This window comes from Kogia breviceps, chromosome 3 (assembly GCF_026419965.1).
Source record: "Kogia breviceps isolate mKogBre1 chromosome 3, mKogBre1 haplotype 1, whole genome shotgun sequence".
In the NCBI taxonomy this organism is placed as follows: domain Eukaryota; kingdom Metazoa; phylum Chordata; class Mammalia; order Artiodactyla; family Physeteridae; genus Kogia; species Kogia breviceps.
In genome coordinates this window covers 13,606,759-13,623,434 of record NC_081312.1, presented here as the reverse complement: position 1 = coordinate 13,623,434, position 16,676 = coordinate 13,606,759, and the positions used below count along the sequence as shown (strand labels likewise).

At 51.3% G+C, this 16,676-nt stretch overlaps 1 protein-coding gene across 9 annotated transcripts in view; it reads right to left on the bottom strand.

Annotated features, from left to right (window-relative positions):
• TTC7B (tetratricopeptide repeat domain 7B) overlaps positions 1-16,676 on the bottom strand; it is a 241,385-nt gene that overhangs the window by 35,009 nt on the left and 189,700 nt on the right. For all 9 annotated transcript variants that reach the window (XM_059055632.2, XM_059055627.2, XM_067027900.1 and 6 more), the window contains one exon: positions 10,107-10,247. In XM_059055632.2, the coding sequence (XP_058911615.1) occupies positions 10,107-10,247 (141 nt within the window). The remainder of the gene's footprint in view (positions 1-10,106; positions 10,248-16,676) is intronic.

Below are 16,676 nucleotides of genomic sequence, written 5' to 3'. Positions count from 1 at the left end.
TTTTAATTTTTAAAATTTATTTTATTTTATTTTCATTTATTTGTTTTTTGGCTGCTTTGGGGCTTAGTTGCAGCATGCAGGCTCCTCATTGCAGCGTGCGGACTCCTCTCTAGTTGTGGCGCGTGGGCCTAGCTGCCCTGCAGCATGTGAAATCCCCGACCAGGGATCGAACCCGCATACCCTGCATTGGAAGGCAGACTCCCAGACACTGGACCACCAGGGAGGTCCCTAGAGTTTTTATAATTAGAATCAAGGTGTATGTTGCAGCGGGGGGTGGGGTGGAGCCTTAAACACCAACACAATGATGTAGATGACACCCTGTTCTATGTGGGTCCCCGTGAAAACAAACACGGGACTGAGTGTCTTCTTGGTTCCACGTCTTCGGCTACAGGTCTGGTGCCTCAGCTCCCTCCTCGTGATGAGGAAACCGATGACGGGGGCTGAGCTGAGTCATGATTGCGAAGGTGGGAGAGAGGATCCAGACCCCCGAGGACTTCTTTGCCGTGCTGTCCAAGTAGTAGGCGCAGGCTCATGTCACTGCGGAGGCCTGCGCTCCCGAGGCAGAGGGGCAGGGGGTGCATGGCCTGCGCTGCTCCCTGATCCCTCCGTTTTAAGATCAAACAGAAGGACACAGGTGCAACAGGCTGGGGTGATTTTCAAACCATTTTTCCCCAGTGGAGCCTCTTTCCTCCAAAGAGATCTTGAGAGTGGACAGCTGGCCTCCCTCTTGGTTTGGCCCCCTCTCTGGGTCTCTGAGGCAGCACTGGGGACCCCAGGGCTCTAGGGTACCCCGTTGGTCAGCCAGTGTCAGGGGTACATGGAGGGTTCGGTCCCTGCGCCCAGGCTTTGTGTGTGACCTTGGACAAGGCCATCAGCTTCTCTGGGCCTGTTCACCTGCCAGGTGGGGCCTGAGGTTGGCCCGCATCTCTCCAAGGGCAGTGGTAAGGATCAACCAAGAGGGTGGAAGCCTGGAGCCTTGGATGCCCGCATTCTCGGCTTGCTCCTGCGGGCATGACGCTGGGCTCTGCCCCTGCGACAGCGAGGCCAGCAATTTGGGACGGGTGAATTCAATCAGCTGTGATGCCCTGGGAGCCCCGCTGAGGCCAGGAGTCACGATGCATTCTCCGATTCAGCCTCCCTGGACACAAAGCTGGGAGTGTGAGCTCCATCTCACTCCCTGTCTCTTTCTTAATTAGCTCAGAACTCAGGACGTAAACAGAGGTGTACTATTTCCCTAAAGCCTCCAAAAAATGTGATCGATATTGTCTTTTCCCACTAAAACTATGAGCAACTGCCAGCCACGTCACCTCTGCATCCCTCAGCACAGGATCTAGCACTTAGTAGGTGCTTAAGGAAAGACTGTAGATTAATGGACGCTGCTTGCGGGTCAGAGGAAGGCAACCATCTCTGTGGCCCAGGTCGATGAGGAGTCAAAGGCCAGAGAAGTCACAGCAAGTGATGCTCCCCTGACCCCTTCACCAAGGGCTAAATTCAAGTGAAACCAAAAAAACCCACAAAGGGCCTTTTGAGCTTATTAAGAGATATAAGAGCTTGGAAGGAACAGCAACACAGAGGGAAGCTGGCTCTGGGAACTTAAAGCTGATCGGCTCCTAACAAGAACACAGCTCAGTGCAATGTCAGAGCCCCCGCTGTGGGGCGGGCTCTGAAGGGTCACTCTCTGACGAGGTCACAGGGACAGAGTCTGTCCTGGTCGCTGGCAGCTGGCAGCCTCTAAACCAAAGGTAAGGTGCCACTCAGGGTCACGGACACTTTCTACCCCTTTCTGAAGCTCAGACTAAGCTCTGGCTGTCCTCTCTGCAATCCCTTGCCTTCTCCTTGCTACCAGGTTACTGTGAAAAATGCTGGAAATATCCCTCCACCCCACCCCCGCTTGCAAACCCTCAATGGTTCCCAGTGGCAGGTGAATGTAACCCAAATGTTTTTGCCTCCTGTTCTAAACTAGGACCCTGCTACCTTTTCGCTCCCTCCGTGCTCAGTTCACGGTCTCACCTCCACACCTTGGCTGTGCTGTTCTGTCTGCCCAAAGTGCCTTCCCTGTACTGTTGCAGACCCATCACTCCTCACCCTGGGCCCCCCCAAACCCCACCCTGCCCACGACTTCCCCAGACAGGCCTGGGTGCGTCACCCCTCCACCGCCCTGTGTGCTCTGGGAAGTCCCTCCCCCCAGGCTGCCTCCTGCCCCCGTGACTGGTGTTATCCGGTAGAGGTCGTGCCCCTGGAGGGCCGGGATCAAGTCCGTTCCCCTTTGCGTTGAGCCTTGCCCAGAGGGCTTTCCGAAATCGTTGGCCAAACCAAGCTAAAGATTGGATCTGAGAAGGGCTGAGCTATAGTGCCAAGGCCCGGGGCCTCTTTCCTCCTCAGTGGTGAAGGGGGCTCCCGATAGGGGGACCTGGAGCGGGACGCACCCACAGCCCCGCACGGGGCCCAGTTTCCTCACTCGTTCATTCACTCTTCTGACACTTGTCAAGCACCTGCCTCACGTCGGCCGCAAGGCTGAGAACCGGTTCCCATTGCCTCTGCCTTGGGTTCAGGGATGATTGGGTCGTGCGCCGTGCAAAGGCACTGGGCGGAGTGGGGCTGGCCAGCCTGGACCCCTCTGGCCAGCTGTGAGCCTGGCGTAGGGCTGCATCTGCCCCTGGAAAGCGAGGAAGCTCTTCTCACCAAGGTGCCTTCAGCTAAGGCACACCTGCTCCCTGGGGCTTAGCCTACCCAGAGGGGACATTTCTGTGAAACTCACACAAAGGAGCCGTGTACGTGAGAGGCGGCCCGAGAGCTGTACCTGTGTGCGTGCCGTCAGATACCCCATTCCACCAGAGGTCTGGCAGAGAGGGATGTAGGAAAAGGCGCGTGGGCCATCAGCTTCTCTCAGTCTTGCAGGCAGCAGGGAGTTAGGCCTGCAGACTCGCTGACCCCCTGAAACCATTTCCTTTACCCCAAACCCTGCTTTCCTAGAGAGGGGAGACTTGGGAAACAACCTCAGCAAGCTGGTCCCGGGACAGCCTCTGCCGCGGAGGGCAGAGCAGCGCCAGGACCGGGCGCAGGTGTCTGCTGAGAGCAGCAAGGCTCCTGCGACTTCAAATGACTCTTTCGGGTGGAAACCAGCATGAGGGCCGAAGAGGACAGGGCTCAGTGAACTGATGAGTGTCCTGTCACCTGGCCAAGTCACCAAGGCCTGGGCAGGCCTCTATCCTTATCAGCTCTCACCTGAACTGTTCATTATCCTTTCTTTACTGGGGACTCAGGAAGCAAAGGGAGGCAGTGATTTTGTTTCCATGCGTCGGTCTTACCCTGAGCTCCTCTGGGCCAGACCCCAAGCTGGGGCCTGTAGTCCCCACGAGGGACACAGCCCAGGTCCTGTCCTCACTGAGGGCCCGGCCAAATGCCCCCGTCAGGGTCTAGGCTGCACAACTGACATTTATTTCCGAGTTTGCGAATGGCTGTGTCCACTGTCAAGAGTGATCCCTTTTCGTGGGTGGGATGGTGAGACGAGGCCCTCGTCCTTTCACTGCGCTGGCCCAGGTGTCTTCCGGACTCCTCGCTCCTTCCGAAGCCCCCCACCCCTCTGGCTGACCTCGACTCATCGTTCCAAGAGAAAGCAGAGGCTGGCAGAGCAGACCTGGAGCCTCTTCTCGCCGCCAAAGCGACAAGTCCAGCGTTGTCCTCTGTGCCCACCCTCTGCCCACCTGAGGGCTGGTGCCTCTGCCGGTGCCCTGGGCCTCACCACTCTCTTGCCTTCTTGAGGAACTCATGCCTTCACAGACGCCTCTTCTCTTCTGGATGATGAGGGACCCCCGTGAGCAGTCAAGAGCCTTCTGCGTCAGCCTTTTTAACCCCCTTCTTGACCCCTCATGTCCCCACTCCGCTCCACAGGGACTCTCCCTGCAAGGACTGTACCCCTCTGCTCCCACGTCCTCACTTGCACCCACCCTGCAGCCCACGCCAGTGAGGCTCCGTTCCCACCGCTCCACGCCAGATCCAACAAATGTTTTTGTCTCCACCTTATTCAAGCCCCCCCCCATCCCCCCGCAGCATCTCCTACCTGCCACACGCGCTTAAAGATCATTATTTTACAATGGGGAGAGGGAGGGGGACAGGGGCACGGGAGGGCTAGGGGACTAAGAGGTATGAACTATTAGGTATAAAATGAGCTGCAAGGATATATTATACAACGTGGGGAATATTTTCTAATAACTATAAATGGAGTATAACCTTTAAAAAAATAAATGAAGACACAATGCTGATTAGGAAATCATTATTTTAACAGTTATTGAGTGTTTGCTACCTGATGAACACGCTCAAGCATTAGCTTGTGTGACTGTCAAACTGTCGTCATTTTGCTGAGGAGGGCACTAGGGTGGTGGGACCAGAATTTCAACGAGTCTGAGTCCAGAACCCAAGCTCCTGATGGTACCGTACGGGCGCCTTCGTAACCCCCTTGGCTGCCCGGAAGCCATGTCTCCCGGTTCCCTCCTGCCTTGCTGACCGCTTCCTTTCTGTTGCTTTGGCTTTTCCTCTCCTCCCCAAATCTTGCATGTTGGTGGCTCAAGTCTGGGGCCGGGCCCTTTCCCTTCTCCATCGACATTCTCTTCTTAGGCCTTCTCATCACACCCCTTGGCTTTAAATCCCCACTCGCGACTTGATGTTTCTAGCCCAAACCTCAAGCGTAGACTTGAATATCCAGCCGCCTGCCTGACACCTTCACTGTGGGTCCTCAGGCGCCCGACGCCCCCAAGTTCAAGCCGGGCTCTGGTTGCTCTTGCGCCCCCATCCCTACCCATCGGTTCCCACCCAGGCCACCCGTGGCAGGAAGAGGAACCACCAGTTACCCGCTGGCTCCAGCTCCCCGCACAGGAGTCTACCTTTTCCTTCACGCCTATGTCGAACTCATCAACAAGTCCTATCAGTTCTGCCTCGAAAATGCAACTCGGGTATCCCCCTCTCTGCACCCTCGGGCCGGCCGTTCCCCGCAGTCACGCAGACCGAAGCTCCTGACCTCGCTCCCCACTGCACTGTCTCCCGTTCCGCGCCCCACATTCCGCGGGGGGATCTTTTAGCAACCTCCCTCTGATCCTCTCATCCCCCCAGCTTGCCGTCGTTCAACAGCTTTTCCGTGCTTTTAGGAAGAGATCCTGACCTGGTCACCAGGGCGCTGGCTCGTCTGGCCTCGCCTCGGCCGCGTGATTCTTCCCCTCTAGGCCTCGTGCCCTGCGGCCCTGCCATTTCTCTAACTTCAGGGCTCACGTGGCCCACAGGCCTGTCCACGTGTGTCCTACGCCTGCCACGTGCTCAGGCCTCCTCCGGTCCTGGCTGGGGAAGACCTCTGTTCCCAGTCCTCCCAGAGCCCACACTGCTGCTCCGGGGTACTCGGCACCGTGGAATTAAGTGCTTCTGCAATTGTCATGCTTCACATATGTAAACCCCGTGAAGGCAGAGCCCGTGTCCTCTGCTGAACCCCTGAGCTCCAGAGCCTCGCCCTGATGACGCATGTAAACATACGCTCACGGGTGCGTGCTCCATAGCCAAGTGCACGCCCCGGGCAAGGGCTGGGGCTCTGGGGCCACACTGGTTGGGTCTGAATTCTGGTTTCTCCACTTATTAGTCATGTAACCTTAGGCAGGTGACGTGAGAGCTGTGTCTTGGTTTTTCCATCTGTAAAATGGGGTGATTAAAGGGTACTTATACCTTATATGGCTATTACAAGGACTGAACAAGTTAAGTCACATAAAGTCCTAGGATAAGGTCTGACACATGCACGGTGCTTGGTAAAGGTCAGCTACCTGCAGGTTGTAGATCACGAATCAAAACCTCCCAGGGCAGCAGAGGGGCAGGTGTGGCGGGGCTGACCCACAGAGCCTGGCACCGTGTCAGGTCAGGCCTGACCCCTGGGTACCACATGTTCCCTCCTGCAAGCACTCCCTGTGCAGTGACCCTCACGCCACCTGTCTGGGAGCTGTCTTCATCTTGTCATGGTGGCCATGCCACAGGATTACCCTTCAACCCTGCCGATGCAGCCTCCCGGCGGCCGGGAGGAACCTGGCAGGGGGAAGGGCAAACGGGACAGGCCAGCCGGGGCCAAGGAATTTGTGAGAGTTTCACAGCTTTACATTCCCAGCAGAAATCAGAAAATCTGATCTTGCACATCTAAGAATAGCCGTTGGTTTCGACGGTGAGAGATGCCAGAGTGAAAGCTATAATTATTAGTAAGTAACAAGCAGAAATTATCCACCTACTGCAAAATCATTTTTAGCTGCCATTCCAGAAGTGGAAATTGAAGGATGGACACCAAGAAGCTGCTTGGCTTGGGAAAGGCCCTGGTTCAACTCGGAATGACTGTGAATGTATGAATTTCCAATGGCCAGTGATAAGGTGTGCATTCTAAAGAAAACGATGTATGACTCCCAGGGAGATATGTCTCAAGGTGCAACAAGCATCAAATGCTCTAATTCAGCTCTCCTGACTCCTGCCCAGTGAGACCACAGAGGTGCTGGCTTCTATTTGCCCTGGGTTTCCCTTCTGCATAACAGAGGAAAAGAACCCTTTGGACCTTCTTTATAAGATGGTGTATATACAAATGGCACTAGAAGATACTTGGAACTTTCAGGAAAAGCGACCATAAAAATGGGTAGCTTCTTTCTAAATATCATGTGATAACCAGATGCTATAAGGAAAAGATTGATAAATGTAAAAAAAAAAAAAATTTGGCAAAAAACCCCCAACAAAACTCCAAAACACAAACAAAATTAAAATGGGGGGAAATACTTATAGCACATAGGACACAAGGCAAATTTCTCTGGCACATAATAAGTGCTTACAGCTCAAAAAGAAAAGCTCAGTATCTAAGAAGATAAATGGGCAGAAGCCATGAGCAGACAACTGAAATACTATTTTCACCTATCAGATTGGCAAAGATCTTGAAGTTTGATAATTTGCTGTGTTATAAAGGATGTGAGAAAATGGGCATGCTCACCTTGTTGACTGGAATGCAAACTGGCACAGTTCTGTGGAAGGCAGTGTGACAAAATTTACCAAAATTAAAGAGTGTGCACCCTTGGATCCATCAATCCCACTTTCAGGAGTTTACCTTACAGGTACAGAACAATCTAGAGAAGGCTACTCACTGATGCATTGTCTGTAGCAGCAAAATACTAGAAATAATCTAAATGTTAATCAGTGGACTACCGGTTAAATTATGGTAAAATCATACAACGGATTTACTCTCTGATGTGCCGACAGGCAATGATCTCCGGCGAGTGTTACACCCTGGCAGGTGTGCACGCACTAACGGTGGTGGCCGTGGGGGGGTGTGACTGACTCAGGATGGCAGGAAGCCTCTCATTTCACGTCTTTTGTGTCTTTTAAACTGGGTATCATGTGCACGTATTAGTTTTTCAGAAGTAATTTAAATAAAATTGTCACATGGGTCCAAACAAACCAAGCAACAAAACAAGCCATGTACAAGCCATGCCAGTTGGCCACCAGGTATCCCGTGAGGAGCCTGAGGCCCTGGGGTCAGAAGTGTCCCGGAAGGAGGAGGAGGTACAGACGGAAGGGGCGCCCACGGCATGGGTCCCACCACACAGGACGGGAGGGACCCTGGATGGTCAAGCATCCCTGGACTTCCTGGGTCTGTGCTCCCCGCTGGGCCTGTGGCTGCTTTCCTCACAGAGCAGCCAGAGGCTCAGGTGTCCTAGTCATGATCTCTTTGCCACTCAGATGACACACAAGGGGCTCAGGGACCTGCTCATATAATAGGCTGGAAATCTGAGGTCGTCTCAGAGTGGCCTTACCTGCCAGCCTCAAATCTGGGGCCACCTCCAGCACGGGCCTCCACCACGAGCTCCCACTGCACTCAGCTCACCAGAAAAAACAACCAGGAGAGAAGAGACCCACAAATGCCAGAGAAACACCATGGCCTTGGGTGTGAGGCCTTGATCGAGTTTCTCCCAAAGCTTGCGACATTTGCAGACTCTGGCAGTATTGTTAGAGCTGATGATGGACGCAGATGTTACCTGGTTTCCAGAAGTTGTCAGAAACTGTGAGTCACTTTTAGTTTGCCACCCAGAGCAGTAAAGCTCAAACCACATATGGTAAAACCTTACAGTTCAGCGGAAGTTTATTTTATGAATTCCTTCTGAGTTTACCTCTTCAAAGACCATATTGAATATATGATACAATTCTAATCTTGACTCAAAGGCAGGGCTTTGAAAGAGTCAATATAGCACCAATCCTATAAAGATTATAATTTGCTTCATTCATTCATACTATATAAGCGTGATTTATATTCTGCCTGGAGTTTCAGGCAAGTATGATATTCCATTTCCAGAATTCAATTCCACCGACTCGTAGAATGTTAAAAGCCACACACATTAATAGCAATGAGAGCTTTATTCTGTCCTATAGGCTATGGCAATGATAAAGGGATGTCACACGATTAATAAAACTTCAAGGATAACTCCAAAAGGAATCTTAGCTGCCAGGTTCTTCAATGTTCTAATAAGCAGCTACAAAATTTCCTCCCAAGGGTCATGGCGGGTCATGTCAAGAGGAGCAAAGCCTGGATAACTGAGTGAGGGGCAGCAAGCCACTGGGCAAAGGGGTCCTGGAACTCAGTGACCCTCACCAAGGTCCTTAGCTTTTCCGAGAAGCTAAGGAAAGAGAAGCAAGGCCTGGGAGGTCAAGGGAGCTGCTTCCAGCCTAGAAGGAACACCTTCTGCCCTTGTGGTTTTGTAGACATTGGCCCTTTAAAAACTCAACTTCATGCCCATTTTGAAGGACGACTCTGCCCCTCTACTAGCCCTGCAGGTCCGGCCAGTCTCCCCTGGCCTGGACACTAAAGTGAACCCCTTCTCTTTTTGTTCTTTGCCGTCGCTGCTCACGAGGGCGACTGAGCAGGACAGGCACCAGGTCCTAGACTGGGGACCAGATTTTCTTCAAGGGAGCCGCAGAGGAAGGCAAGACTGCTGCTCCCCGGGCCCTTAAGTCAGCCTGTCTAGAAGCCAGTAAGAGGCTGAACGCTGGCCAGCATCTGCACGGGAAGAACAATCAGCACATTCGTGAAGCAGCCCCCCTTTCGTATTTCTGCTTAGAAGAACATAATTTGTTAATTTACAGTGGTTGTTCTGGCTCAATTAAAGATGCCGACACAGAAGCGGCTGACTGAGCTCGGCTCTGGGACACGCCAAACCCAGGAAAATCCAATCGCGTTTCTTACACGAAGGCTCCAAACAAGGTTGGACATCATACAATTTAGCCTTGGCAAAAAAGCAGTAAACGGATGGCCAGTGGTGGGTCATAAGCACTTTTGCAGCCAAACCTGGGCTTCTGCCGTGCACCCTGAGAGCTGAGCCTGGGAAGGCCTTGCAGATCAAGGGGTAAAACTTGACAAACAGAAGTCATCTTTCCTATGGAACTAAAAATATGTAAGCACATCCATAGCCACCATTTGCTCCGTATAGTGGGATTCCCACTGCTAAAATGTCTGCAGGCTGGATTTATTGTAGCGACTTCCTAGCTATGCAGAAGCAGCCCTGTGAAACTGGAGGAGGGGCAGTCACACCTGCCTTCTGGGCTAGTTTCCAGTTCGGCAGCTGCCGGTACCTGCCTCGCTCTCTGAGGATTACCAGGAGCGCCATCAGAAAGGAGAGCTCGGACATCAAAAGCGCTGTCCCCCCCACCCCCACCCCCTCGGCTTAGATAAAGACATCTGTGTCATCAGGACACCTGGCCCCTCTCCCAGGGTCTCTTAGACTTCACCACCAGGGTGTGCCAGGCGCTGTGCTCACCGACCCTAGGAGACGATGCTATTAACCCCACCGTACGGACGAGGAAACCGAGGCTGAGAGGGGAGGCTATCACCTCCAGCCTATGCAGCTGTCGGTAAGTAGCAGGGCTGAGGCTCCACTCCAAGGCTGCAGGACTGCCAGACCTCTGTCGCGTCTGCGACACCACGCTCTGCTGTCCCCCTCAAAGAAAGCCTGGGGTGTAGATCTCTGGCCCCTGCTACGGCATGAACCCCGCGGCCCAGGCCGCAAGCTCCCCTCTGGCAGAGTGGCAGGTGGGCGTGGGGTTGAGGGGCGGAGCGGTACCTGCGTGGAGCCAGATCTGCGCCAGCGTCATCCAGGGGTGTAGCGGGCCCTGCTTGGGGGTGCTGCTCTGCAGAGACGACGCCACTTCCGACAGTGCCTGCTCCACTCTGGAGGCTGCTACCGACGTGGCGTGGACAGAGCCTGCGGGAGGGTTTCGGGAAGACGGCATCAGAGGTGAAAGGACAGGCCCAGAGCCAGCCACCGACCCACACAGCCAGCCGTCCCCCTCACACACAGGCACGGGTTCAGGACGTACACACACCCCTCCCTCACGATGTTTCTGAGGTTTATGGTCCTTACTGTCCCTACAGTCACTATGGCCTGGCACCTTAGTTTCTGTCTGTTGCTTTAGCTCGTCTTTTAGTCAGGACAGAGCACACGCTGTGCAAATGCTCCGTCCGGGAGCCGAGTCGAGCGCAGGCTGAGTGTCGGGGCAGGAGGGCCACAGCTAGCCACGAGGCCGTGACACGCTGCTGAAACTTGGCAGACGTGAAGTACTACAAAGGGAGGTGACAAAGCACCCCTGCCTGGGCCTGAACCTAGAAACTACCTGTGGGGGCAGGGGGAGGAGCCGCACTAGCCTCTGGGGCAGGATTTGGCATAGATGGAGGCCACTCTCAAGACAAACCCAGCAACCGCCCGTTTCATTCCCTGGCCTTTGAGGGATTTGGAACCATATTCTAGGACATGGCTTAAAAACTGTAGACAAAGCGCAATTTGCCTGCTGTCTAAGCAGGTGTCTATCCCTAAGGCTAATACTAGACTCGCCGAGGACAGGTTACAGCAAAGTGGCCCGGAGCTCAGGAGCTGCACCCGTCTCACCCTTCTGTAGAAGCTACTGTCCCGAGAACTGGGGGAGGCGGCAGGCGGAGCACAGTCACTGGCCAAAGGGCTTCCGTTCAGAAGTCCGCTGAGTCAAATGACACATTCCTCTCCACGCTGACCCTCGAGAGGTCCTGCCGATCGGAGGCCACCTCCCGAAACAGGGGCTCTGTCCCCACCTCTTTCCAACATCCGCTCTTGGAGGAATGCTTTCAGAACTGAGAGCGGGAGTCTTGGTTGTTTCAAATTTAAAACTGGTGATATTTATATTCACTGGCAATAGTCTTAATTTAAAACTCATCGTAAAGTGTAATATGGAGATAAACATTCCAACGCCGTCTCAGTGGTAACTATCAACTTATCATGAGGTTGAAAATGGTGATAATATAGAGAGATAAATGCTGACTACTCAAATAAATTTCACTCTGGGTAAAATGAGATAGCGAGCATAAAAATAATTTCTGTTGGGGCTTTGAAATGCACCAAGTTGGTCTTTTTTTATGATAGAAAAATATTAATCTAGAAATGGGAAAGGATATTCTCAGTATGGCACAAACAGCCAGCAACTGTTATTCTCACAGTTAAACATCAGAGATTGTCTTATTAAAGTCAGAAATGACATAAGAGTGTCTTCTATTTTCATGAGTATTTAAGGAAGAAAGCTCCTAAAAGTTCTAAACAGTGAAGAAGACATGAAAGATTTGAAAAGTGGAAAGCATAAAATTATTATTTTCAGACTTTATGATTGTATTTCATGAAGACAAATAAAATCTGGAAATGAACTGATCTGAAAAAAAGTTTTTTTAAATAAAAATTAAAAATTTTTAAGACTACCTGCAGCAATAGACTGGCCATCCATATTCCAACACAAAGGAAACATGGATTTTTCTAAATACACTCAAATCCTTCATTGGGGTGGGGTTGGTGGAGGTGAAATGCAGGAGGTGGATGGGAACCAGACTGGGAATCCAGCTTCTGGGGATAATCCACACACAGCGCCCACGGGGCAGAGTATGAGGGGGGCGCCTCTGGAGAAGGACCAGTGAGTCCTCCAGAGTGAGCGCTGCCATGAAAGGAGGATCTCGAGGCCCAGTTCAGAGACACTGATCGATATCATTATGATCCAGGAGAAATGAGGAAGTTCAGCTAAGAACTGACCTTGTGTCGGACTACCTAAAAAAACCCTAAACAGCAAAATGATTAAAATGCTGTTGATTTTGGGGGGTCTTGTTTTGCTTTTAACCTTTTTATGGAAAAATCAATGCTTTAACTTTGATAACACGGATTTGATGTAGTTTCCCTGAGACTTTTCACAGCAACTATTAGTAAATAAATAAGGTTGTTGTGGCTACATTCTGACATTATCAAGCCGGCTCAGCTCCTCACTGACTACCTTCAACAGTGGTTCTCAACTTGGACTTCACATCAGAATCGCTTAGGGATTTTAAAAAATCATGATGCCATAGCTACAGCCCAGACCGACCGAATCACGGACCCTAGGGGTGGGACCAGGTATCTATGTGTTAGTAGCCCAGGTGGTTTCAACGTGCAGCTAAGGCTGAGGCCCCTGACCTGCGGAGAGAGGAAGCAGGTGTTATTAACTGACATTTGGTCAAGAAAAGCCTGCAGGCGTCCTCTACACAGGCCCTCCAGCCTGAGCTGTCCTGCCTCCCTGCAGCCCAACAGTCTGGGGAAAGAGTTACCAGGAAGATCTTGTTCTTTAGGACGGAGGGTCTCAGAATCCTCTTGCTCTCAGAATCCCTTAGGAGTCTGCAAATTTATTGAGATCCCTCAAGAGATCTTGTTTACGTGGGTTATATCTATTGATATTGACACATGAGAAATCGAAACTGAGAAACGCTCAAAATATTTAGTTACTAATTCATTTTTGAAAAAGAACAATAACAAACTACCGCTCTAGAAAAATCCTACACGTTTTCTACCAGGTTCTCAGGCTCCTTTGCTACAGGGACTTGTGACTTTTGGGGGCCTAATTCTGCTTTTTTGGATTAACTGTTTGGTTCACAAATGAACTCATCAGAACTAATGTCAAAGTTCCTTCTCTTTGTGGTATCTATATACAACTAAATTAATTAATTCTTCACATAATAATCTGTAAAATGATAAATTTTAATTTATTATTAAAATCAGTGTTTCACTGTGAACAAGGTCTGGCAAATGATGATGATGATCGGCTTTAGTGAGCGTGGCCTGTTTCAGGCACTCTGATTTGCACTTTACGTATATTATTTCACTTAATCTTTAAACAATTCTTTGAGGCAGGTAACACTGTCACCTGCATTGTTTAGATGACAAAATTGAGATTGTAGTGGGTATCTTCCCCAAAGTCATACAGCCGGCAGGTGGCAAAACCAGGACGCAAACGCTAGCCTAACTCTGAATCTAGCCTCTGAGTCCAGCCCGATGCCACCTCCACCAGGAAGGCTGCTGTGGGCCCCCTGTTTCTTCTCCCTACCACCCTCGTGTAAAAAGTTAGGCCTCGGGTCCTCAGTGCCCCATCTCACCCTGTGGGTATGGCTATCACCGTACAGACCACACTGTTTTACGCTAAAAGTGGATGTAACTGTCTCTCCTCCGAGACTGGGTGGTTCTGGAAGACAGGAACATGCCCTCCATTTAGGTATCTTCAGGGGCTAACAATGCCAGGCCCACGCAATGCACGCGGTCAATGCTTGCGGAATGAGTGAATGATGAATGAATGAATGGAAGAATGACTCCTGTCAATAACACACACATATCACTGTGTGAAACTGAGAAGAGTGGCCCCTCTTTGGGGAAGCATGTCTGGGTGCCCTCCTCTCCTTCCCTAATGGCTCAGGGGCCAGAACCTTCCCTGTCTCAAGGGGCTTCTCAGCATGGCTGTGCTCACTTCCAACAACCTGGACTAAGAACCCCAGTGGTGCACAGCTGGATTAACACCGCACTCCCCTAGGGGCTTCCCATCTCTGACACAACTAACCCACTTAAATAGGGAGGGTAACTGAGGTTCGTCAGAAATAACTGTTTCCTTCCTAGTCGATCTCTTTTCACACACATCTCACGGGGCAGAGGCCCTTCAGGCTCTGAACTAGGGACGGATATTAGGGCATTCAGTACTTATTAACAATGGTAGGTGACTTATGATCATGGTAAAATTATTTAATAGTGAATGTCTACTCTTTCTGGCAATAGCATGGTATATCAAATTCTTCCACTGGGTTAGAACTTGGAAGAAAAAGGGGATAGACATCATTACGAATCAGAATGGATATAGCTGACTACAAATAATCAAAACAACCTGTAACTTAACTGTTTCATAGGATTGAAAATGGTAAGTGCCAAAACAGATTTTGATTTCTGTTGGTAAACACCTAGAACTGCTAGTTCTAACCAACCTATTTTTACAGCAACCCTCTTCTTTCTCACCAAAGCAAATGTACTCCTACAGCGTGCATGGGGGTTAAGAGGACTGTTCCCCTAGGGGAAATGGACAAATTGAGGCTTGAGAAAGGAATTAGAGGGAGGAATAGAAGACATATTTCTGATTTGAAATCCAAGACTCTGGGGAAATAAGCTTCCAAATAATCAGGTTCGACAGGTAAGCCAGCGAATGTGTCTGGCCACTGTACATCTCTTATTTATCACGTTAATTTGAGAAGCGCTTATCCCTGTCGTAACCCTGAGAGCCGAGCAGCCACCAAGTCCCTCAGTCACAGGGCACAGTGGCTCTGAAAAGCTACCGCAAAACCAACTGAACCGACAGCTGACATAGGCAGGTGAGAGCATGCCCTAAAATCTGGCCTAGGTTCTGTGACCTGATTGCCCCAGTGGTCCCGGGGGCATGAGATGCCCTGGAGCTGAGGAGATCTGAATTTCCTCCCACCTAGAGGCCCAAGAGGAAACGTTATCTCGGAAACCTGATACATAGGCGAAGTGCCACTTGAAGAATTGTTCTGATCCCTACATCCGGGGTCTTTATCTGAGTCCCCTCGCTTGGACCACTGTCTGGGTGGGGTGGGGGGCAGGGGCAGCAAAAGAGAGGCCCCAGGAGCTGCGGGGGAGAGTCATCTCCCCATGGGCTGAGGGGCCAGGAACCCAGGCCCCTGACCTCGGGAAGCTCAGCTTGGAGGATGTCTGTCTGCCCCACATTCCTATCATTTGCTGGAGCCTGTGGAGAAACCCTGCCGCAAGTAGGCTGCCGGGCACAGCCAGGTCAACTTGCCGTTGCAGCTGAAGCCTTTCCAAAAATCCTTTTCCAAAGCACACTAAACCTGCGGTCGATTTTACACAGACCTCAAACGTGGCAATCACATGTGGACCCTATTTCAATATCCAAGGCTCATCATGCAAAGAGATCTCAGAGCCAATAATTCTGTGAAGCAAAAGGCTCACTAAATTATGTGGCCTAGTTATGTTCCATCACCTGTATTTCCACAAGCAGGGTCACTGAGTGCATGGCATGGATTTATATTCTAGCTACCCTTTTGGCTGTTCTGGTCGCATTATGTAAGCTGCTATGGTCGGAAGGATGTCCACCTTCCCTGTCCTCTCATATCTTCACAGCATGTAGAAGATGAACAGGTCTCAGATGCAGCCCTGCTGCCTGCTGACTGGGTGGCCAACACAGTCCAGGAACAACAGACAGCTATGCTACTTGAGGTGCGAAAAAAAATCCTCCACCAAAGAGACATCAGTAGGCATATCTCACAGGTGTTTGCTCAGGATTCAGGCCGCTCTTTGCTTCCCGGCCCTGGAGAGTTAACTCGGACGCCTCATATGCATGAACGTGACAGAATGTAGAGCACGTGGCTGAGCCCCAAGTTCCATCTCTCTCCTTGTCACCCACATTCTTTCTGCCTAATGCCGCCACAGCAGATACTTGCCCTCCCCACGTTTTTCTGAAAAGAAACCGAGTGTGCAGAAATTACCCACTGTTAATAAATCTCTGTACTTATTTTCCCTGAGTCCTGAAGTGATTCAATAGTATGTCTGTCAGTAGAGTTTATTCAGCTTCCGGTTCTTAGAAGCTGTGCCCCCAAAACAACGAAAGAATTAAAGAGAAGCAGCGGCTCCTCTTCTTAAAGACCCCGCAAACTAAAGAACGATCTGAATGACTAAGCATTGTGCCCGAGAGCTTTGCTTAAAATTTTTCGTTTTTAACAGGAAAAGGATGCCTGTTTCTCAAGATAGGGCCTGCGCGTATATCAGTGCAACGCTGCGGGCTGCTGGCAGCCCGGTGACCTCACACCTGACCCCTGGGCTCGAAGAACCCGAACGTCCTTGGACCCGAGGAGACAGTGATGACTGCCTCTCCTTTTCTGAGGCGGCGGGAGAGATACGAGCGTCCTCTCCCGCTTCAGCACCCAAATTAGGCATATTTTTTCTCTGTACCTTAAAAACATGAGCCATTTTCCTCCACTCCCCACCCCCCACCCTGCCAACCCCGGGCGAGGACAATTCCTGTCTTTGCTGGAGGCGGTCCTGCCTCTCAAGGAGGCTGATCTGGGGGTGGTGGGCTCTTCACGGCGCGCTGTCAGAGATCTCCCTTCCACGTTCTGACCCCTCGAGGGCTGCCCCCTGCCCTCTTCACAGCGTGTCCACCCACGTGATGGGGCCGCGGGGCTGGGGCGGATTTAGGGGCCGCTGCTGGGTCTATCCAACTCCCACTGACTATGGGGCCTCTTGGTTGTGGGTCCCGCTGATCAATAGCTCTGGGGCTCATTCTAGTGGATACTTTCCTTTTTCACT